A 23294-nucleotide genomic window follows, 5' to 3' on the forward strand; every position below is an offset into this window, starting at 1 on the left:
TATGGATGCAAAAATGAAAGGTGCTAATACAAGAAAGGAAAAAAAAAAGGCTAGGGTGATTTGATCAGAAAGATGTAGCTTTTACACATGCCTTTTACATTGCTACTGCTGATTATGATTGTAAACTGAATGGTTGTAAGGATTGGTGAAAGGCAATACAGTCTTTCTTTTTTAGCTATAGAGAATGATAGACCACCTGTTTGCATCAAATGGGCATTTCACTTGAGCAATGTGGCTTTTTTTTGTCTGTATATGTTCCATATATGTGATATTATTTTGGTAATGTACTTCAGCTGACAGTTTGCCATGCATGTGAACCAAAGACCACATCACTAATTTTTGGGCAAAGCCCTTTTGACACCAAGGGACCTTCATTTTCTTATGAAGTATGATGAGCACTGCAGTCTCATATCAGTGCTTTTGTTCCCAAAACAGGAATACAGACTTTAAAATAGAGGAGAGAAATCGAGTAAATCAAATTCTGCTCAGACATGCAAAATTTTGGCCTTTAACCTTGACCCAAAGGCCTCCTACTCATTAGGTTATATTCAGAAGATTAAATAACAAGTGAGAAAAATAATACAGAAGCTTCTTGTGTATTCTTGGAGTAGATGCTTTTGCAAGACCCAGTATATACTGGTCCTCTCTGGTCCATGTCACCACTCAGCAAAATGTTTTCATTACTCCAAAGTTGGACTTTCACATACTGTTTTCAGTGATTTCTATCTATTCCCAAGTGGTAACTGTCCATGTGACAACAAGAACCAACTCAGTCCAATGGAGAAGAAGCAACACTGTCCTGGGATGAGAGGCTTCTTAAAATGTGCTCCCCCAGGAAGGCTGAAACCCATTGTGAGTGAGGTGCTGCAAAGCTGGTCATATTCTAGGTTAGAGGACTTCAGTTTCTGCACCTTTTGTCTGTCACCGCTCTCTAGTGCCAAACACATTTTAAAACATAAAGAAGATTATTTTTGTAGGAGTACTCAGAGAAAGCTGGGGAGCTGTTTTGAAAGAATCAGTTCTAGTGTCTGCAGACAGCACTACATACAAGTTTTACATTTGCTTCTGTAGAAAATGTCCAATGTCAATGCACAGAGATATGTTAATTGTTTATTTTTAGAAGCCTCTCTAGAAAGTTTTGCATATTCTGTAATATCACAAAGGACTTCTTCTGTTTACAGTTGCTTAGAACTAAGAAGATAGATATTTACCCAAGTTTTCTTGGCTTCCTCTTGCTCCCTTGATATTCTAGAGTTCCCTGTGGAGAGGGCCAAGAACACACAGTCAAAGCAAAGCAGCAAGTCGTTAATTTTTAATTCAAAGTGATTTTGTGTTGAATGCAAGCAGATGCTGATAATATCAGAAGTCACAGCATAATTTTTTTGATCAAAGGGCTCAAGTGAGCCTGATGAAGCATGCATCTTGCTCGTCTTTGATAAACCACATCAATTATTCACCGTGAAGGCAGACATCCTGACATGAAAGCAACAGATAAAGAGCATAAGCACATGTTCAAGACGAGAGCAGAAGAACGTGGGGGTGGGGCTGGAGGGGCTGAAACAGGTATTAATAACAGAATTATTAACTGGAAACAAAGCCAGTAAAACAGCTTTATTGCCACTTTGAACTCACATTTAACTGGTTATAGTACATGTTGTCCTCAGGGCTATTCAGCATTTTGGGCTGCTGACATCGTCGACGAGGTGTTCTCAGCTTCTGTTCAAGACAGTTTTCTGAACCTGCAGTAAGATAATACAATTTAGTTTTAAGCTGTGCCAGGTGCTGTGAACGTCTTAGGGTATTTTAGTCAGTAAACAGTCCTTTCTTCTGTCCCATTTGGTCCTGGGTCTATTAGCAAGTCTATCCTATTCAAAGTAATCACAAGAAACTTGGGAAATCTTTGTTTTCTGTTTTGAAACTTAGTTCAAACACAACTTTTTAAGCATAACTTCACTTTTACTTTTAAAACCTTTTTTTATGCTTCCCTCTGTATAAATCACACAGCTCCTTATTCCTTTCACTCTTTATCTGAGTATCTTCTGCTATCTAAGCAGGAAATGAGGATACCATGACCAGCCAGGGATACATCGTTCAGCAGCAGCAAAAACGTTTTTCTACAGTAGGCGGTAATAAAGCTCTTTGACTTATGAGACTTACTCTATTATCACAATTTTTATTATATAAAAAGGCTCCTTTTTGATGTGGCTCTCTGCTTAATCGGAGTAATCAGACTAGTTTGGAATTACACTTTCTTAATATAATTTGTGGTGTGCTGTAGAGTAACAGTTGCTTAAAGCCATCTGGAAAGCAGAGGCTAAAGATGAAGGAAATATTTCAGAAAAAAAAGATTCTGAAAAGAACTAACAGCCTTTTAATTTTCATTTGTCTTTTTTTTTCATGTTAAGGACGAAAGACGTTATGGTGCACTGTCCTATATTTCACCAGGAGTTTCTGTGGCACATCCTCCAGATTACCAGAACAAGTGCTCTCAGGATGAAACAGAAGCACTATTTACTGAAAGATGGAGTGGTGGGTAAGGAAAGGTCATTAATTTTCCATATAATTCTCCTAATATCTTTGACTTTTCTGACATCTTCCTACTAAAAAGTGTTTTAATGGCAGCATGAACAGAGAGTTTTTGGTGGCACACTTCCCTCCATACTGCAGGGGAAACTTGCTCTGACACAAAGGACCAGCACAAAGATCAAGTAGTGCAGAGCTTCTTTAAACGTTTCAAACCGGAAGTCAGCGTGCCTTGTGCAGATGTATGGCTCTCACCTCACAAACCCACGTTTAAGATCTTGCGTTAACAAGCAGGTAAACAAAGAAGGTCCATCATATACTCAGGCTCACAGTCTGCAAATACTGCCTTTTTCTGCAGTTTCTGAGGGAGGTAGAGGAGGTGGTTGCACTTTGGCCCTTTCAGCCAAAGGACTGACTGTTCTATATTTTCTTTCACTGTCTTTTTTCCTTCTCCACAGTGAAATCTCTAAGATATAGTTTCCTCTCAGTATGGGACTGTGGTGCTTGTGTGGGAGGGGAGCACTTGTTCTGAGCCCACCATCATCTTCCCGCACAACGCCTGGGATTGATGGTGAGTTAAATGGCACTGGGGATTTGACTGTAGAGCTGGCTTTCAAATTAAAAATGATTTTATAGATGAAGGTTACATTTTTACAGCAATACAAAATAACTTTTAACTAATATGCTCATACTGTTTGCTAATTATGACACTCAAACCTTCAATTCTTTATACTTTTCAAGTTCAGTAAACCTTTATATTTTGTCTCAAGAGACTGTGACAGCTGACCCTGCTACGTACTTCTATTGTATAAAACCAGACAAGGCAGAAGCTGCTCCAGAAAATGCTGCTTGAAGACTTGTGGAACTTGGGTTCCCAAGTGCTATTTGCATCTTTGGAAAGTTTTTTTTCTGTAACATTTAGATAGCAGATGACGGAAATTTTCTTCTCTCTGAAATCTCTGACAGCTTTGCCAAAGGCTTGCTGCAGCCATGTTCTATTCTCTCTGTTTGCTGTTATTCAGATTGACCTCAGAGCTTTCTGCCACATCAGGTCAGTAGGGGCTGCAATCTTTGCAAGCAATGTCTTCAGTTGCAAGGCCATACAAATTCCTTTTTTCAGTATCGTAATTCTTGAATAACTCTCCAAAAATTATTTTTTTTAGTCTACCAAGAGGCCAGTATGAGAAAAGCCCTAGGCCTCACAGTTCTTCATACTTTCACACATCTCTCTGCAGCTTGCCAAAAGTAAGTATACAGCACATAAATATTTGCAAGTTCTCAAACAGTACTGCAACATGATGGGGGGGGGAGGGGGGGGTGCGCTTTTGTCCTTTCCCCCAAGATGCTGTTGTGGCCTTCATGTTATTTTTTAAAACATCTGTATGGTCTTCATTTTTAAAATGTCTTTTATTCATTAGGATTCTGAGACAGTAATATTTTGTTCTAGCTTTTTATTTTGACGCTTAATTATTTCTGTGTATTCCATGGGTGGTCTGCAGCTTGTGTCCTCCAAAGGAAATACGCTTTCAGTGGGCCCATTTGTTTTAGTGTTTAGCAGCATACTACACGAACAGTAAAAAATCTGGTAACATTTATCATAAACTACCATATCTGGAGAAAACTGTATTAACATGTGCTCAACACTCAGCAGTTGAATATGCAGTTTAAATGGTGTTCTATAAGATTTTGCTTTGATGACAAACTTAAAGCCTCCAATAGGAAAAAATAAGAGCAGCATCACCAATGTCATTAACATGGTATTGTTTGTGTTGCACCCCAATTGTGCCAACAGTCCAGCATACCCAGACTCAGAAGTTTCCTATAAATTTAGAGACCAGATAAGAGAGTGCACACATGCACTTCCTTCCTGCTGTCCTTTAACACCAGTCTGAAATAAGGTAACTGCCTCCCTTTTGTCAGGAAGAAAACTTTTCTTCCAATGAGCAGAAAATTCTGTTTCGATTTACCAATTTCAATTAATAAATCCTTTATGGCAGTGCATGAATAACACAGAGTGGGTAAATATCCTCCTGACAAGTGTGCTATGTCAGTTGATCCAGCCAGCATAGGACAGACTGAGGTTCTGAGTGTCCTCCTTTCCTTGCTTGAACCTAGAGAGGCAGACACATATGGGTGAACATCCCTAAATCACAGAACAGCTTGGGTTGGAAGGGACATCAGAGATCATTTAGTTTAAATCCCCCTACCATGAGCATGGCTGCCAACCACTAGATCAGGCTGCCCAGGAACCCATCAAGCCTGGCCTTGAACACCTCCAGGGATGGGACACCCACACCTTCTCTGGGCAGCATGTGCCAGCGCCTCACCACCCTCTGAATGAAGAATTTCTTCCTAAATCTAACTTAAAGTTGCTCATAGTGAAGGGAATTAGAAACTGGCAAATGAGTAAATTTGACTATAAAGTACTTAAAACTAAACAATCCAATGGGGTTTCTGTTTAATCCTCTATTGCTAATACTGGTTATCCTTTTTATTCATCAGGTATGGCAGACCAGGGGCTTGCATTGCTCAGACAGATTACAAAGATGTGTTTTCAACTAAACGCAAAGTCAGATATTTAAATTACATTTTTCAGAACTGGGAATCAAATAATTGGAAAACACTGCCTCCAGGAGAGACTTGGGAATCATATGGATATTCTGCTGAGTATGAAGTACACTGGGAGCAAAGCAAAGGGCTACTCCACAGAAACAAGGAAATGGTTATATTGTTGAGTGCAGAATTCTTTTAAAGAGAGTCCTGTAAACTGCAGAATGTTTTGAGAACAATCTGAGGTCTGGAAAACTTGCCTTACAGTGAAAAAAAATTAAAATGTGATGTTTCATTGTTTCAAAAGAAGGATAAGAGTGTTTTGAAGCAAATCTAAGCCCTTGTATTGAAAGATTACTGGTGGTGAGGGCCTTCACTTTAGGAAACGCAGGTTTGAAATGTCTAAAGGCCAGGAGAGGAAGAAAAATCCAGACTTAAAATACAGCACAAAGTGAAAGCAATCAGACAGGAGAAAAAAATTATTTAGCAGGATGATGGAGACTCAAGATGAGATTGGAAGGTTTTAGAAAAGCTTTATTTTGACTTAAGCTGAAATTAAAATCTATTCAAGATACCAGATAGGTCCCTTCTGACCTAATGTGAATTCATTTCTTTAGTGTGATTTTTATGAGTCAATCTGCAGAAGATTTTTTGATTTCTGATGTATACTTTCACCTTTGAATTTCCATGTATTTCTTCCTGGCTTTTGTATGGCTGAATTGGAAATATTTTTCTTCAGTTAGCCATCACATCCATCACACTGACACTTTTCATGAGATCTCTTGGCTTGGAGATGATTAGCAAGTTTCATATGTCATAGCTTATTTAGATGATTTTCCTGTTTAGAAATCCATTCTTTGTGGAACTGCAAAGGACCTTTTCAAAGCTGCACAATCTGGCAAAGAGTCAGATTTACTGAAAGACTTTGAAATGCTCTTTAGCTACAAGACAAGGACTTCTGCATTGAGGATTTGGGCCCTGACTGATGCCTACAGAACAGCACGTGAAAAAATATGTTTTTCCAGTGACTTTCCATGAGGGGTATGACTTCACTCTGATATTCAGAGAAAATCTCATGTTAAATGTCCCATTTGCCCTGCTTGTCTTAATACTGAAAAGTTGTAGACAGGCACCGGGCATAATCTTCAGAGGAACTGCAAATCATCAGATTCTGTTCTCTGAAATGAAGCTAGGGTCTTCCTCAACTGCTCATGATTAAGTCCTTATTTCAAAAACCTCTTGATGCCGGTGACTTTGCCAAACATTGCTAATTCTTCCTATTTGGTAAATTTTGCAGAGAAAATGGTGACCTGCATTTGGAAGTAGTAAAATCCACAGATGTGAGTCAGATTGTTTTAAGATTGGTGCAGCACAGAGAGGGCACTAAACTCAGGATGACATCTTACTTTCAGCAAGGAATGCACTGAAGGGATCTTTGCCAACACATCAGTGCTACAAAGCAGGCTGTGTCACTGACTCCCTTGCTGAAGGGACTCCATCCACTCCAACACATACTGAAGAGTGGAGTTGAGCACTCAGTTTACTTCTGAAGCCATTTACCCAGAACCGGTTTGGAAGGCATTGGTCTTGTACTTTTCTGTTATAGGTGAACACAACAACACAGGAAGAGTAGTCCTTCCCTAATTACTCAGACACAGGGAGATTTATCATATGAGAAGAAAGGGCAGCTTGGTACAGAAAAAGCAATGGGGCCATATTTATTATTAACACAGCAAGCAAATAAAGTAGATAAATCAGTATGACCAAGAAAAATAGTAAGCATGTGTCTGATTTCCAATCTATAATATCAGATGAAACATGAAAGTGCAACCCTTAATTATAAGCAAATATTAGCACAGACTCATGGGATCTCATCATAACATCTCAAGGTCTACATTCATGAAAATTTAAGCAATGTTTAAAATCATGTTAATTTGTTCTTTGTTTGTTTCTTTTCCTGCCAGTCTAATTTATTCCAAAAGACTTTGGTTCTCAAATCTGGATATATTGATCATGCCTATGTAAAGCATTGTTATAGCCTGGGGAGAAGACTTTTGTGAAAAAAAAAAATGTCTTTGTTCTCCTTTGATAATTTGTATGTATTTTGATGTTTTCAAACATTTCCAGTTCTGAATCATTTTTCAAGCAGCAAGTTAACTTCACTTTTTCTCTTGAAGTCTTGGGCAAATACAGAAATGACCTCACACACAATGATAGTATACATCCTCCTCCTGGACTGGCTGCTAAGTGGGTAATTACATGCAGCATGCTGATTTCAAGGAACAGTTACACTTTCTCCTGTGCCATACAAGCCTCTTCAAGAAGAAGACCCAAGGGGCTAGTGATTCTGGTCCCACTCATATCAGTACTAAATGGGAGTGACTGAGCATCGCTTATGCAGTAAAAATGCTGTAAACGAACTAGGCTTTGTGATTTTAATTATTTCAGCTTTATTTTTAAAGAAGAGAAATTTACAAAGGGCACATACTGCTGTCTGGCCACAAGTGTTCACACAAACATGTTTTTTCCTTTCTCATTCTGATAGTTCTCCACCATTTGCACAAATTTGCATCACACCGTAAGTGCAAAAGGAGAAGAAAATGAAAAACTTGCCTGAGAAGCAGAGTGAATATTCAGGTATTTATAAAGAGCTATACTCAGCCAGGAGCACCAGTGAGCTCTTCTTGTGCCTGCCTGACTGCCGTACTTAAGCCAGCCCACATAGCACTATCTTGCACACCCCTGTACTAAACTACATTGTAACTGCAGTATGAGCACACACTGGAAGATACCAGGCCCACAGCACAAGGTACCTGCACGCTGCCTGTTAAGTGCTACCTGCTATGTATATGTTAGAAACAAGGGCAGCATAATGGCTGTAATAGGCTTCACAGACCAAGTGCTGTAGAGTAAACCAATAGATTCATTTGCGAATAGTGAAGTTACCAGGTCTATGCTATACATTACAAATATTAAATATATTATAGTAGTTAAAAGCAACAACAACAACCAAAAAAACCAAGAACTAGAGGCTGATGACAAACACCATCTCTGAAATCAGAGACTGTCAGATGGGAAGAGAACACTACAGCTAGAAGAAAGACAGAAAAAAGATGAAAAAAACAAATAAAATGAGATACCGAGAAACTAAGAAGTAGAAGAAAAGGAAAGAAACAACTACTAATGGTACAGAAGTAGAAGCTAAGTTCTGGCATCAGAGGATTTGATTAATCTAGTAACATCAGGAGCCTGGAGGCAAATTGGCGTATTTAATACTATTAACAATTGTAATTCTCTCCAGGATACCTCATACTTACCCAGCAGTAACTTCAATATGTTCAATAAGGCCATCCATTCTGTTGATATAGTGAGATATAATACAACCAGGAACCATTCTTGCCACCAGATTCCCTTACTCCCTTCCTCTACAAAAGAGTGTCCAGGAATATTTATAGGGGTCGGTACTTTTCATGCTGCTAGTGGCAAGCATGCATAGAAAGAACAATAAATCACATGTTCTTCAAGGAGTTAGAAGGCCTCAGCCCTTGCTTACTCGCAAAATATCTTTCTGGAGCTTGGCTCAAGTGTTTCTAAGGAAAAAGATGTTAACTAATGAAAAAAATATATATACATTAATGCTTATAAGGAGAGATTAATTCTTAGCAAATCCTGCAATTCCTATGCACTCGAAGCTCTTGCTTGGATTCAGTAGGTAAGAATAATAAGCTAGATTTAATTATCTTCAGTGTCAAGTGCTTTGTGGTAAAAGTCCATAGCTCTAAGTGTAGTTACCGGATTCACTGAAAACACAGAAAATCTGGAGGGGCAAAAAGTCCTATCACAGAAAGTTATAAAATAAAACAAAATCGAGCTTCATGATCACCTCAGATCCCCCACACAACTGTGGTGAACTAGAATTCTGTTTATTCAGATGGAGTGTGTTCCTAGTGCCAAGAGCCATAGACTGCTAGGGAAATTAATGTAGCCTCTTTGATGTCATGTGCATCCCAGAATCTGTAACACACTGCTAAAACTGTGAGCACAGCCTTTTGTTTATAACCCTAAACAGAACCATTTGAATACACACACTGAAAGAACTCATAACAGGAGCAATGCGTTTTCTTCCACACAGTGATTCATTACTTATGGCTTCGTTTTGGATACTGCAGTTCCATGCAAAGACATATGCTTTAGATTATAAAGCACATTAAGCAAATCATAAGTTTTTCAAGATGGTATGTAAAGGCTGTTTTTTGCATCTGTTTGTTGCCAAAGACCCAGATGATACTGTAATTAGAACAACAAATATTTTATGTGAAATCAATCATTTAGCTGTCTCTGAACCCCAAGACAATGACTTTTAGATATACTTTGTCGGGAAACAAGATACATAAATAGTTAGAATCTTGGCTTTGGTTGTTTTTTTCTCTTCCAGCACAATTCTGATCCTTCAGTTTTTGTCAGTTCTTTCAGTTTCTATTGTGACTGACTTAACTATAGAGTGAAAAGGCAAAAATAAAACAAAGCATGCCAAAGAACGAAACCATCAGTGACTAACACAGTTGAGATTCAAACCTGTCAGCAAATAGCATGCTTCTACAAGGACTGTTCTGAAGACATGTCTTCCTATAATCATTGAATATACACAACCTCTCACGTGTCCTGCATGTAATAACATCTACCAGAGAGTTTCAGAGGTGTGACAAACAGCCAACTAACCAATCAAAGCAAAAGCGGTTTACACAAACACAACTTTAATTTTAGGAAAACATCATACAAAACCATCCTGAGTGGCAGAAACTAGTTCTGGTCAATGAAGAAATGTTAACTGATTATTTTTCTTCTTGTCCTTAAATATGACCCAAAGCAGTTACAGAAGCTGCTTTTTAATTAGTTCTTTTCAGAAGAGACAGTTATTGATATAAAACAGGATATTTCAGGTATGCTGGAGTTAGTATCTATCACAGCACATTTCCAGGTTTTAGAAGAGCTGTTTGACCCAGTAACCATAAGGTGATAACAAATAGCTGTCTCACATTACCATGTGAAGTAAGTGATGCCTCTCCTGCTCTTTGAGTGATGCTGTACAATCAATATGAGTGACAGAAAAAATAAACAGCAGAAAAGCCTACTGAGAGCAATTAAATACAAAGAGATCACTTCTGGATCGGGAAATCCCAGAGCCACAAACCATGCTAGGCTGGAGTGTGTCCTGGGCAAATCTCTCTGCTTGCCCTGCTTCTATACTATACTCTAAGCTTTTGCTCTTGGTTATTGTCAGAGAGAGAAAATTAAGCTAAACAGACTATGCTCCTTGTTAGGTTTTCATTCGTAAGGCTTACAGCTTTGAAACAACCAGGTAAGAAATCCACTCCAAATAAATGCAAGTAGCCCAAATACCCAAGAAACACCTCAACCTGTGATTGAGGTAACTCCTCACAATGTCCACATCAGAGTCTACAGTGCAAAGATGATCTCAAAATTAACTGCTCATGTTGTACTATGCATGCCTTTTAGATTGCACTACATGAGATTAGCATGAGCTTCTGGAAAGCAGTAGTAGAGTACCCATGCAAAGAGGAGTACAAAGGCAGGCCAGGCATTCTTTAATTTTCTGGACATGCCCAATTTTCCCTTTCTGTAAGTATTAGTTTGAGATACTGGTCTTGAAGGATAGATGCTGGGAAACCTACGCAGGCATTGTGTGCCCAGAGGTTTGCCGTGACACAAGCTTTTCTCATCAGCAGGATATCATGGCTGGGGCTCAGCCTGTTGGTGCAGTTAATTTATTTAGTTAAAAAAATAGGATTAGAAAGAACCTCAAGTGACTGTTTAGACTTCCTCATCTTCCAAAGTAAAATCACATATCATGATGAAGACATGAGAAATTTTCAAAATTGCTCAGGAACAAAACATTTTTTAAAATATCCTTGGAAATATAGCATCAGCAATAGAAATATTTCCGCACAATAAGACAACAGCTGTTACTTCAAAGAAGAATTAGGATGACGATTGAGTCAATCTGATTGATTAAATACCTTTGGAATCTTTAAAGCATCATGACAGTATCATCAATTTCAGAGATATTCTCTAACGTACAGTTGCACCTGCTAATGCACAAGTTTTCAAACTGCGGATTGTGGATCTCTCAAGAGCTATCATGTACTAATATGCCTCAGATAATTCACTGGACACTTGGCATTGATTCCTCTTGTGGATTCCAGCAAGTAAAGCAAAGCATAGGGGAAAAAGATGACTCCAACATAAAATGTAAACACTACAGTTAACCTTTGAAAATAAGAAGTCAAAATATTCAGTACATTAGAGACCACTAACAGATCAGAAATATCTTTCTAATACTGCTTCTCTACAGGGCCAACTGCTGAAGCTGCCAGAAATGCATCATACAAATGTAGGAAGCTGCGCAATCAAAAGTAGGGCAGGAGGCAATCTGTAAGTTCATACTCTGTTTGAATGTGGTTCATAACAGGCATGTGTTTCAGAGTTGCTGTCCTAGCATATAGCCTGGATGCTTTTAAAAGTAATCCCTCACCTTCTTCCATACTGTAATAATAGCATTTTTATCCCATATCCTCAGAGATTAAGCCACTTGATTGACTTTGAATTCTGGACACACAGGAAATTTGTATTAATTTAGCATAATGATGAGGCGCAATAAAGGCTCTGTGGAACCACAACAGCGCAGTCTCTAAGGTTTTGTTCGTTACAGAAACACAATTTGCATATCTAAAGGCTTGAAACCATGGGTCCATATTGATACAAGTAGTATCTCAAATTTGAGTGTAGCAGATTCAGCATATATTTCAAAGAATAAATGGTAGAAGACCAAGATAAAACTCTCAGTAGATTTGTTCATTAAGAAAGGTTTTTTTCTGAATTCAAGGTAGTTGGCAGCAGCAAATTTTTAAGAAATATTAAAGAAAGCTTGACTGAAAGCAGTGAAAATGTCGCTAGTTAGAGATTTGCTTCCTAGCTGCTGCAGTCATTTCGTCTGACATTTGTCAGTGTTGTTGGAAGTGATGAAGGTATCCAGGTTAGACAGGGGAAACTAATGCTACTGGCCTATGTGCTACAGAGGCCCATTCCTTTAAGGGCGTGTAAATTGTTACCAGAACTCCTAACATTAGACCTACAATTACTGATGGTTGGCAAACGATCCACAAATCAAACTCAGGCCAGTAAATTCCCAGGGAGTATTTTGAAAGAGAAACCAAAGAAGCATGAGCAAACTCTTCAGTCAATAACAGAACTAGAAAAATAAGTAGGACTGGAAAAAAACCTTCAGGCAATAAAGGTATCTCTGCCATTTGAATGAGCATCTAGTATTTTTTTCTCCTTCCAAATCTAAATCAGTAACCATTTACTGGTGACTTATGCTATGAATCTGTGCTATGGTAGAATGCTGACATATGAAAACAAATGGTCATTATGTCAAGACTCTGGAGCAGTGAGGTGTGGTTCATAAACTTTAATCCAGAAAAGGTATGTGGGAGCTTCCAGTAGCGGGAAAGTCCATTCAGGAAACAGAAGAGGAGCATAAAGAAAACTGAGGGAGCTCTGCAAAGTGTTTCAACACCAGGATGCTAACTCTCAATAAAGCAATTCTAGGCTGTGTATTTCATGATACCCAGCTGTACCATCTGCATTAAGAGTCATTAAGAGTTAGGGAGTGAATTCAGAGCATCAGTTCTTTTCATTCAATGCTTCCTGAAAACATTTAAAAGAAACTTTGGCAAAGAACTTCAGCTCACAGGAGCAGAGGAAGACATACACATCTGCATATACAAATGAAGTGAGTTGAATTTCTGATATTACAGTGACTAACTTATGCAACATGTTTTGTTTCAAAATTACATTTCTTGACAGGGCACAGCTTGCTGCAGTACGTCAGCTCACCATGTCATATTCCCCTCTGAACACAGCCTTTGCACGTGAGCATCACTTGTTTTAAATTGATAAATTCTACAGAATGGGAGTTCTAAAACATTTCAGCTCACTCCTTCTGGAAAAGAAGGCTTCTTCATGGTGTCTCGGTGCAGGTACGCAAAATTTTTTGTCACTCCAGACTAAATGATTTACAAAATTTACTTTGGGAGTTGATTTGAGTATGCTTTCCACCTCTTAACTACTTGATTTTTTTTCCAGCTGCTTTCTTACAATTCAGTACTACATTCTTGACTGGTAATAAACTAATATACCCCTATAGAATAGCTTGAGATACAACAACATCAAATTCTGTTTGTGTCCTGATTCTGCTCTTGGTCTGTGGGTATTGCAGAGCTAACAAAGTTTGAATTAACATTTTATTCGCTACTGTGCACTAACTGCTTGTGTGAATGACCTTCAAAGGACCACACAGAGTTGCAATATGAATAAACCAGTACACAAGTACTACAAGTGTACCTACTGCCATGCAATACCACTTCTGATTTGTCTGCCATTGGTACATGGGCAGTCTGGCCAAATTAACATAACTCTCTTCTATAACATATCCTACTTCTCAGTAGGACTAATTAGCTTAGGCACGGCACTGCACTCATCCAGCTACACTGCCTCCAGGGTCTGATTCACATCTAGCTTGAGCAGCTTTGCAAAAGCACTGGCATGCATGGAGTCACTATATCACATAAATTCATATTATGGCTTATTCTACACTAACTTTCCCATGGAGACAAAACCTAAAAATCAGCTTTACCACTGTGAACAGATTCATCAAAGTCTGCTGCTGAAGTAATGCTGTAATAATAATGACAATATCCTGTCCACAGCAGAAAGGCTCATATCCTGGAAACACTAACAATCATGCATACCTTTGCCACTAGAATTAGTTCCTCTGAAGCCAGCCCCAACATTAAGCATATGAACACAAGGGAAAAGATGGAAAGTGCCATCAAACCACATTGATAATAATATCATTTAGAGAAATGTGTTTAGAGAATAGAACTGTGTAATAGAATCTCAAACTTTTCCCTTCAGAAAGGACTGTCTTAATTATTTTGATCATTAAAGGATCCTGTGAAATAAAAAGGCCAGGAGAAAAGAGAAGTATTTCTCTTCACTTATAGAAGACATAGTAGATTTTAAAAGTCCAGTACTCCTTCTATCAATGCAATACTTGAATTAACTTGTGAAGCAGTTTGAATTCAGTGATTACTGAGAACCATTCCCTTCCCACAAACACACAAAAACATGCAGGACTACTCAGTCTAATCTCTGACAGAAATTTCTTACGTTATGTTCTTCAGTAAAATAAGCTCAAGAATAACTTTTGGTTTCACAGAAAGTATAATTTCCACATGTAGCTGCTCAGTATTGTCTAAATTAAATGAATGTGAAACTGACAGGTGGACAGAGGCAAACTGAAGACAATCAACAAAATTTATGTTTTCAAATAAAGTACAAAACACATAAATCACTTCAAAGAGCCCCATAAAATTATCATTTAGGAAAAAAAATCATGTTGCAAAAAGGAAAGATATGACTTGTGGTCCACAAGTTACAGTTCATTGTTTGCTTTCACAAGGTAGAATGGCAGGAAATTATCTCCTTCTCGTCACGCATTTCATTTTTGATTAGGTGATTTTGTATTATTTATAACTTCAAAAAGCAGCCACAAAAAAATGAGGTGCCAAAGATATTTTTTTTTCTCTGAAGATACGATTTTCTGTAAGAAATCTGTCTACAACACCACATACTGCAAAACAAGATTTTCAGTTTTTACTGCAGACACTTATGCCAGCAATCTACGTGAACTCAATGCATTATGTCACTCCATAATGACAGACCATGCAGGGCCTTGTATGATGGGACCATACCAATGGTTTACGAGTGTTCGGCCCGGTTCCGTGTCGAATGGGACGGGGGACCCACGGACCCATGCCCCGGGAAAGGGAAAAAGGGAAAAAAAAGGTAGGGAGATGGGCCTGAGAGCAAAAACAGCGGCAACAATCTGAGGAGAAACAAACTAATTTACTAAATAAGACATTGGAATGCAAAACAACACACTATAATACAATATAATTACAATTTAAGCTAATAAATCCAATACAATGAGAGAGAATGTCCAAAAATCAAGGTAGGCCTTACTCTAATACTGACGATAAGACAGCTGGGGAGCGAGATGCTGCCAGGACGAGAGACGAGTGGAAAGAGAGCAAGGTCTCGTGATCTGTGAGTTTTTATCTTTCCCTCTGGCTGGAAAATAGTAACAGGGTCACAAAGTCCCCTGGGGAATGTAGTAGTCCTTCTCTTCTGAGAACCAGGTACATACACTACATGATGTTATGATATGGAATACCAGTAACCAAAAATCATAAAACTATGACAGATCAATACTCCTTAAAATAAAAGTTATTATTTAAAGATATATTGCTTTGTACTGCACTACCTGGTAGAGCCAGCAAAGGACTTGCATCCTCACCACACTCTTCTCTTTCCCTCATGGCTGCCAGGGCTGCTATCAGTGTGAACAGAGAACTTGCAACATTGGCTTTGAGAAGAATGAATTCTCCTGTCATCTCTGCTGCAGTGTTAAAGTCAAATGTTTAATGATGATATTTTAAACTTCATAATTACTTATTTCACTGGAGCTCAGCACATGGAAGGGAGGAGACACTCAATCACATTATGAAGAGCTGCATGATTTATTTCTCCCTTGGCACAAGAAGCAGTGGTAGCCTATGCCACTGTGTAAGGCAGACTGGAGTACTCAGTCACACAGGTGACTCTGGGCTCACAGAAAGGAGGCTGAGACCTTGCAAGTCCATCCTGTAATGAAACACCATGGCTGGAGAGTGGTCAGGGGGACAAAGATCTGAAAGAGCACACATGGTCACCTTTTCTAGTTTGATTTGTGGATGAGGAAAATACTCAGAAGTGAATGTTTTGTGTCCTGTCACAAATCACATAATAGAAGAGGAGGCAAAAGCTTGTACTTGTTGCAAAAACAAAGGGAGAAAAACAGTGATCCTGCCTGTGGCTGGACTTTTCTTATCATTTCAAAGAACTTTTGGTATTTTTATAGTTACTAACATTTAAAGAGAGACCAGTACAGCCACAGAGCATGACATGCTGAGTTGCATGTTGCAGCATGTAATGCTGTTTTTCACCTTTCAGACACCTTAACAATTCTCACAGAGTATAGCTTATGGTAACCTGGGGATAAGAAGTGCTTAGCTGCATTCTGCCGAGTGTAACTAAGATGGCATACAGCTATCTTAGTAAAGACTGAAACTATGGCCATTTAACTTGGTGTCCACCAGAAAAATGTAAATATTGTCCATACTCAATGGGAAAACAAAGAGTGACATCACAAGAAGTATCTTTTTTAATGGCATCCAGAAAGCTCTCCTAGATTAACAGCATTTGAACATGAGAAACTATTACAGTAGAGCACAAAGTCAATAAAACGATCTCACTAGACATACCAACATGCATAAGGGTTTTTATCTTTAAAAATAGCCAAGTACTTAGCTGTATAAGCCACAAGTGAAGCTTAATGGGTGAAAATGCTTAAAGATTTCTGAAAGGTGTTCCTGCTTCTTGGCCATTAGCACGTCACACAACGATAATTTAAATCTGCTTTCAGTTCTGGGTACTCAAGATCACAGACCACCTAATTCCTAAAGTGGGGGGTAGGGGGAGATTTCCGCTTACATGGAAGAGAAATATTCCAATAAATATTCTTCTGTGTCTGAGTTAGAAGTTAGTCAGACTTCTTTTTTGTTCAATTATTTCTTCACTAATACTGGAATTTTAGGGCAACAGAAACTTTTTTTGTGAATTCAGGTCATATTAGCTAACAGTTTCAACTGAAATTACATGAAAAAACTTCAGAGATGTTGAAACAATTCATTCTGGCATCTCAATAACAAAACATTTTGATTTTGTCACAAGGGGACTCCTTTCCCAAAACAGAGGAGGTAGTGCTGCCACCCCTGATATCCAAAAACTCAGTGATTAGGCCATGTTCTTAGACTATGAAAGATCTAGCTTCAAACACCTCCTTTAACTGATTTGGTACAGGGACTTGAACCCAAACATCACGCTTCTCAAGAGAGTAACCTAACTGCTGGGCTAGAAAATATTCTTAGGTAGTTTTCTCTCAGCCTCATTTGTTGAAAATGTCCCACTTTGCATAAAGTAGTTAAATATTCATTGAAACAGAGATTGAAAGCCAGGTGCTGGCCTGCTTTTCTTTTGACTGCTCAAATTGCCACTATCTCAAGTCTGTGCCCTACTTACTATTTCATGTACATTCCACTGACGGGAGAAAGGGGAAAAAGAAAAAAATGCTTTCTTATACAAACTTCTACATCTGCCTTGGGCATAGCCCACACCACTGAAAATACAGACTGGTGAAATTTTTGAGCTTTACCTTTGGATGGACAGTATGGAAGGTAAGAAATTATCATTTTCCAACATGTGGAGAAGTTTAAAATAAAGCTATTTAATAAGAAGAAACAGTATTATTTAAAGGAAAAAAAATGTGAGAAATCTGCATCTATTTGTATCCAACGTTTATCCCTATTGGCACGATTAATAAAAGCTATGCATAAATCACATGAAATTCATTAAATCCATGGGCTCTGGTTGCTGACTAGTTGGTAAATACTCTTGATAAAAACGTAAAATGTATGCCAACTCCACATTTTAAAACTTGTTTCTGGTTAAAATGTCTCTGTTTCTCAGTTGCTTTATCAGCAGAGCTTGATTTTCATGGTTATTGGTCTTAGAGAAATGACGATGCTAAGAACTGTGCCAAAACATCTTCAACTATAGAGTAGCAAAACAAAACCACAGCTCTATTGAGCTTACATACACTAAGGACCTAGCTATTCCAAGTCTAGAACAATTTTTAATGTACCTGTGAGTCTAAGACCTGCTGAAGTCAGCTGTGAACATTTCAGTAGACTCTTCTGGGCACTTAAAATCCTTTTTGAATGTGGCCTTTAGAACTATCTTCTGCAATGTTGCCTCCAGCTAGTGCTACAGGACTGCATCATTGCCCAGTGAAACTTTGATAGAGTCAAATATGGCAAATTCTGACAGATTAAAACTTGAGGAACAACACAGTCCCATGCCTGGAACAGACAGACAATCTGACACTGTTGGAATTAGACACAAATAAAAACTACTTATGAAAAATCTGATACTGTGATTAGTTGTGGCTGTAGCCATCTACCCCAACACATCCCTACGGTCATAGAAGATCCATTCCCACGCTTTCGGACAGTATGAAGCCTCTGTAACCTCCCCAGCCAGCCTAGCACACTCTGCTTTCAGAGGAAGCATGAGGAAATGAGGAAAAAAAGAGGACAGCATGCAGTCAGCTACAGATATTATAGTTAGGGAGCTCAGCAAAAGGCTTTAATACTTAAAATGTCGTTTAATATACCCATGGGAAGACCCATCTGAAGGGTGTCTTTTTGCCACCATCACTGATGGCTCTGATTGTGGAAGGCCTTTCTGACATCAAACAATCCCAGATGCGGAGAGGTCTTGGGAGCTAGCCCAGTGCTTTGTTTGGGCCCAACCTCAAGTTTTCTGTATTTACATTTTTCCGAAACATGATTTAGAACAGATGTTATTGGACACCAGAGCTCTTCTCCAGAGTTGGAGTGGAAAAATCACAGCAGAAGAGGGAGATACAGAGTAGCTCAATTTACATTTGGAGAGGATACTGATCTGCATTGCAAAGAAGGGGCAGATCCTATGCATCTCCAATTTTAGTTTAATTAGACTTACATTAAAACACTAGCACTCACTTCCTTCTATTAAGGCTAAAGCAAAATGCTTGGTTTGATTCTGAACAGCCTTATAATTAAGTAAAATATTTGGGGCTGGGGATGGTTTAGGGTCATCTCTGCTTGTATTCTCTATTTCTGCCATGGTCTTTGACCTTGACTGAATAACATATTCAAAGCATTTGCCCCAAACCACACTTATGGTGTGCATGTTTGAAACAAAGGACGAAATAATGTTGACAAACAGTATTACGAAAGTGATACAGCTTTAATAGTGGCTTAATGAAAGAAATGGGAATATGAAACTCCCTTCTTCACTAGACAATGTGTGGTGAAATAAGCCGTCCACAATGGAGGGAAAAAGCTCAAAAAAACATTTGGAAACAATACAATGACATATGGTCCCATATGCTGAATCTATAATGCTTCCTAATTCCTTCAGGGTAAAACGTACCCTTCTCCTGAACAAATTCCAAGTATCTGGGATTTGTCTGTGAAGACTGAAGGACGGAGTAAAATCTGCCCTTTATACACAGACAGGACACATGGCTGTGAAGCAGCTTCTCTGCAGTTGCCATTTTACACGTTGATTGGAGCAGCACTTGCAACTTATTTCCACCCTACCTTGTCCTGTTGCCACTTAGGGCTAATGTATGCACCTGCAATTTTCATCACTGACTCATGGAGGTAACAACAGACTGCACTACCTCTGTTCAGAGATGAAAGGGAATCTTTTTTCACAATCTTTATTCTTGCACTCCTTATTGATGCAATGTTCCAAACTTCAGGGGCTCCAAAGAGGACATATACTATTATTTGCAATACTCTCTGGCCATTAAAGTACATCCTAATGGCTATTTTATAGGTCATTTATGCTGTTACATTTGAATTTGCTTGTTCATCACCATGTTTATTTCAGGAGCCAGTAGTAAGCTGTGGCCATTAGTCTAATTTCTTGGTATACTAATAGTTTTGAAATTGTAAGTTATTAAAAAGCCGAAGTTTTTAATTCTTGTTCATATATATAAAATTTGTGTTAAATACAGCACCCTTGCCAGCCTGTCTGTTAGGAAGAGGCATCTTTACATTTTGTAAATAGCTATCTCTCCAGTTCTCTATGACTGCCTTTACCCATTCGGCCAAATTCAGCAGTCCGTGCCCTCTGCTGCAGATTCTTCCCATTCTGATTAGGCCAGAAGACTGAGATGGCTGATCCATAACCCAGAAAAAAAGGATGATTTTGTGTTTTACACAGATGCATTCACAGTAACAGAAATGACTCACAAACACTAGAGAGAGTACCTCTACAGTAACTGGCACCTCCACTGAAAAATGATCCGTGAGATATTTTGATTTTTCAGTTCAGCTGAAGTCCATCAACAGGGACAGCCGTACAAAAGCTGAGTTTTAATACCTGAGACAGAGCCAACAGTGTACATCTACACAGGTACTATATGTACTATGCTACAGGAATGAAAAGACTTCCCTCTTTGGGAAATTCACCTATCCTGAAGGGGAGAAATGATTATTCCTCTTCCAAATAAAAAGTCAGTCACCACTTGCCCTTCCCCAGTTCTAAAAGGACAATAAAGGTTTGCAATGGCTACTAAAGACCATTTCAGAAGACAAACCAAGATGTGTCTGAAAAGTGAACAGTATGGGGGAGAGAAGGAATGTTATCTCCTGTATACTCATCTCCAAAACAACTCATTCTGTTAGTTATTTGCCTCTGCCTCTTTGTTGCTCATCTCTGTAGGTCAAAACACTTAGTGACAGACACTGTCTCTGTTTATTTGGTGTGTACAACATCTCTATCAGAATGCAAATCAGCACCAGCAGAGTATCAGCCTGTGTTGATGATAAGAGTGACGCCTGCCAGTCTCCCCCTGGTGTAACGTTTACACCACTTTTTTCTTTTTAAAAACATACATTAACTTGACACTTAGTGCATTAGACCATCACCAACACTTGGAAAAGTCATCTCTCCTCTCATTTAATATTTGGATATGCTTAAGAGTTTGAGGAAAATATTTCTATTGAATGTTTGATGTAAAAATGCTCCAAGGCAGATAGATTTATTCAGTTAACTTTTCAAAATTGCTTCAAGACTGGATGAAGGATCTGATGAAATGCTTCTATGTTTTAATTCTCCAGATGGAAAATGAAACTCTATTTAACATTAAAAGGTCTTTTACAAAACACACAGAACTATTTAACACTACCTGGGCTATTCTGCAGGAAAGGGAATGGAAACAAACATGCCTGAATACAAGGCCCTGCAGCCACTCTGCAGCTAATTCACCAAAAAACTTTAATGAACGTAACCACATCCTTCCTTCCAAATGAGGCCCTTCCCCACAAAAAGCAGAGCCAACACATTCCTGGAAGATAATTTGAGATGATGATTGGGAGAAAAAAGCATCAGCTCACACAGAACAAAGATTACCTTTTTCTACATGGACCGAGGCTGGCACTTGTGTGAAGATGCCCTTAGATTGACCGTAAAGAAGGGGCATCACGTACAATTAATATTTCCTGAAAGAGTTCAAGAAGCAGATGGGTTTATATCCCCACTCATCATTTGGCTGATTGGCTAGATTGGCTTTACAAGCAGCTGGGAATGTTTTATATCAATCTCCTTCACATTCTTTCTCTAGTGACTCCTTTTCCCTCTTGCATCAAATTTCCTCTTGCTTTTTGAGGACAGTTCCTAGATAACTCTGCTTCATGTACATGTAGAATGACTGACACCTGTATCACCACATCATTTGCTCTAGAATGGAGTATAACTTTAAAAAGAGATAGCAGGTTGCAGAAGAGTTGTAATTTATTTATCTGCTAACTACTTTGTCTTGATCACTCTGGTCCAGCAACAGTGGACGCTTATTCAATCTCAGACTGTTCTACTTTGCTTCTACGGTGGAATCACTACCACTTGGAAGATGCTCCACAGATCCCAGCCTTTTTTCTCAATGTGCAGAGGACAAGCTTTGCTGTGTTGTGACAACTAATTGCTGCATTTACTACAGAAAGACACAGGAACCATAAACTTACTAGAAGAATTAGTCTGAATAATGCACAAGACTGTGAGCAAGAAACAACATTTTAGACTCTTCTCCCTCAGTATAACTTTGGTATATACATATTCTTCAAGGCACAAATGAGGAAAACCAATTCTTTCTGTTATTCAAAGTGTTTTCCAGATTATTAAAACAAACACTGCAGGTTATTCTCTCACTTGTAAGATCTTGCAGTACTAGCGTACATGTTTTAAGCTTTCTCTGGTTATTTTTCTCATCTTTCAAAGCTAACTCTTCACCACAAGCTCACTTCTCTGACATATTTATACTCTCTATCCTTTAATATTGATAACAATGACTTAGGGGAGAATTTAAGGGCCACAAATTTAGAAGTCATGATGCACTAAATGCATCCTGTATCTTCTTAGAGCTAATCCATCTGCATGGAATATTAGGTTCACACTGTGTTACAGCTTCTAATTCCAGTTCATGTGAAGCCAGTTTGAGAGTGCTTGTTACCATATGGGTAACATCCCAAGGTACTTTCACCTGTACATTCCATAACAGAGAATTACAGAAGCCTGTTTTAACCTAAAGACATGGCAAACTTACAATTCATTTTGACTGCTCTTGTCCAAATAAGTTTTTTATGAAGCTGATGACATTTTTTTCACTCTCTGTTGCAATCTGCATATGAAAGTTGATTAAAATCCATCCATTTTAAGGCCTAGCACTGTTACAGGCAAGTATGCTTAGGAAAGCTAAAAACCATCTGCATCTCAGTTTCTTTTATAATGAAAGGGATCTGCCATCTTAAAAGTTGTTGGTAGTTTGTAGTTTTAGAGTGATCTGAGATGCCCTGTCAAAAAGCGATACTGCATTAGTATTGCAAAGTACTATGAAACCAGAACTTGACCTCCCACATGAATTCAGACTCACATTTAGAAGCTGTGGTTGAAAACTGCTAATTCTTTATTTCTTTAAGAATCAGATCTTAACTTTGCAATGACTTCGTTTTCATCTGTATGCAAGATTTTAAAAATAGGACTGGTGTTTCATTTAATTAGTATTTGATACAGTATTAATATTCCTATTTATCTTCTACATGCCATATGGATTAAATTCTCATTACTTTTGATCTTAATACTTTTAAAATATGTAAATCAGCAGACAGACACTTGCTTTAAAGCAGTGTTTGCACACCACATCTATTATTGCCTTGGGCAATAGAAAATATCTGCATTGCTAAAACTCCAGAATTGTGAGGAAATCTTGAAAAATCAGATATTAAACTGATCAATCTAGACAAATTATATAATAACCAAATAAACTGCAGCTTTACATTCAGATATATTTTAAAATGACATTAAAAGTGACCAAAGACCACTGCAGAACATGTACTTAAAATGGATCTAGCAAGTTAATTTCTGAAAGA

General features: G+C 38.4%; 1 protein-coding gene across 16 annotated transcripts in view; it reads right to left on the minus strand.

Annotated features, from left to right (window-relative positions):
• The window catches only part of MYO3B (myosin IIIB), a 231995-nt gene that overhangs the window by 26351 nt on the left and 182350 nt on the right, over nucleotides 1-23294 (minus strand). For all 16 annotated transcript variants that reach the window (XR_002439454.1, XR_002439455.1, XM_021399366.1 and 13 more), the window contains 2 exons: nucleotides 1633-1739; nucleotides 1212-1258 (listed from right to left, as the gene is read on the minus strand). Coding sequence is in view for 13 of the 16 variants with exons in the window: in XM_021399366.1 (XP_021255041.1) it covers nucleotides 1212-1258; nucleotides 1633-1739 (154 nt within the window). In the remaining 3 variants the exon portion in view is untranslated. Of the gene's footprint in view, nucleotides 1-1211; nucleotides 1259-1632; nucleotides 1740-23294 lie in introns of those variants that run through there.

Source organism: Numida meleagris, chromosome 5, assembly GCF_002078875.1.
Source record: "Numida meleagris isolate 19003 breed g44 Domestic line chromosome 5, NumMel1.0, whole genome shotgun sequence".
NCBI lineage: Eukaryota > Metazoa > Chordata > Aves > Galliformes > Numididae > Numida > Numida meleagris.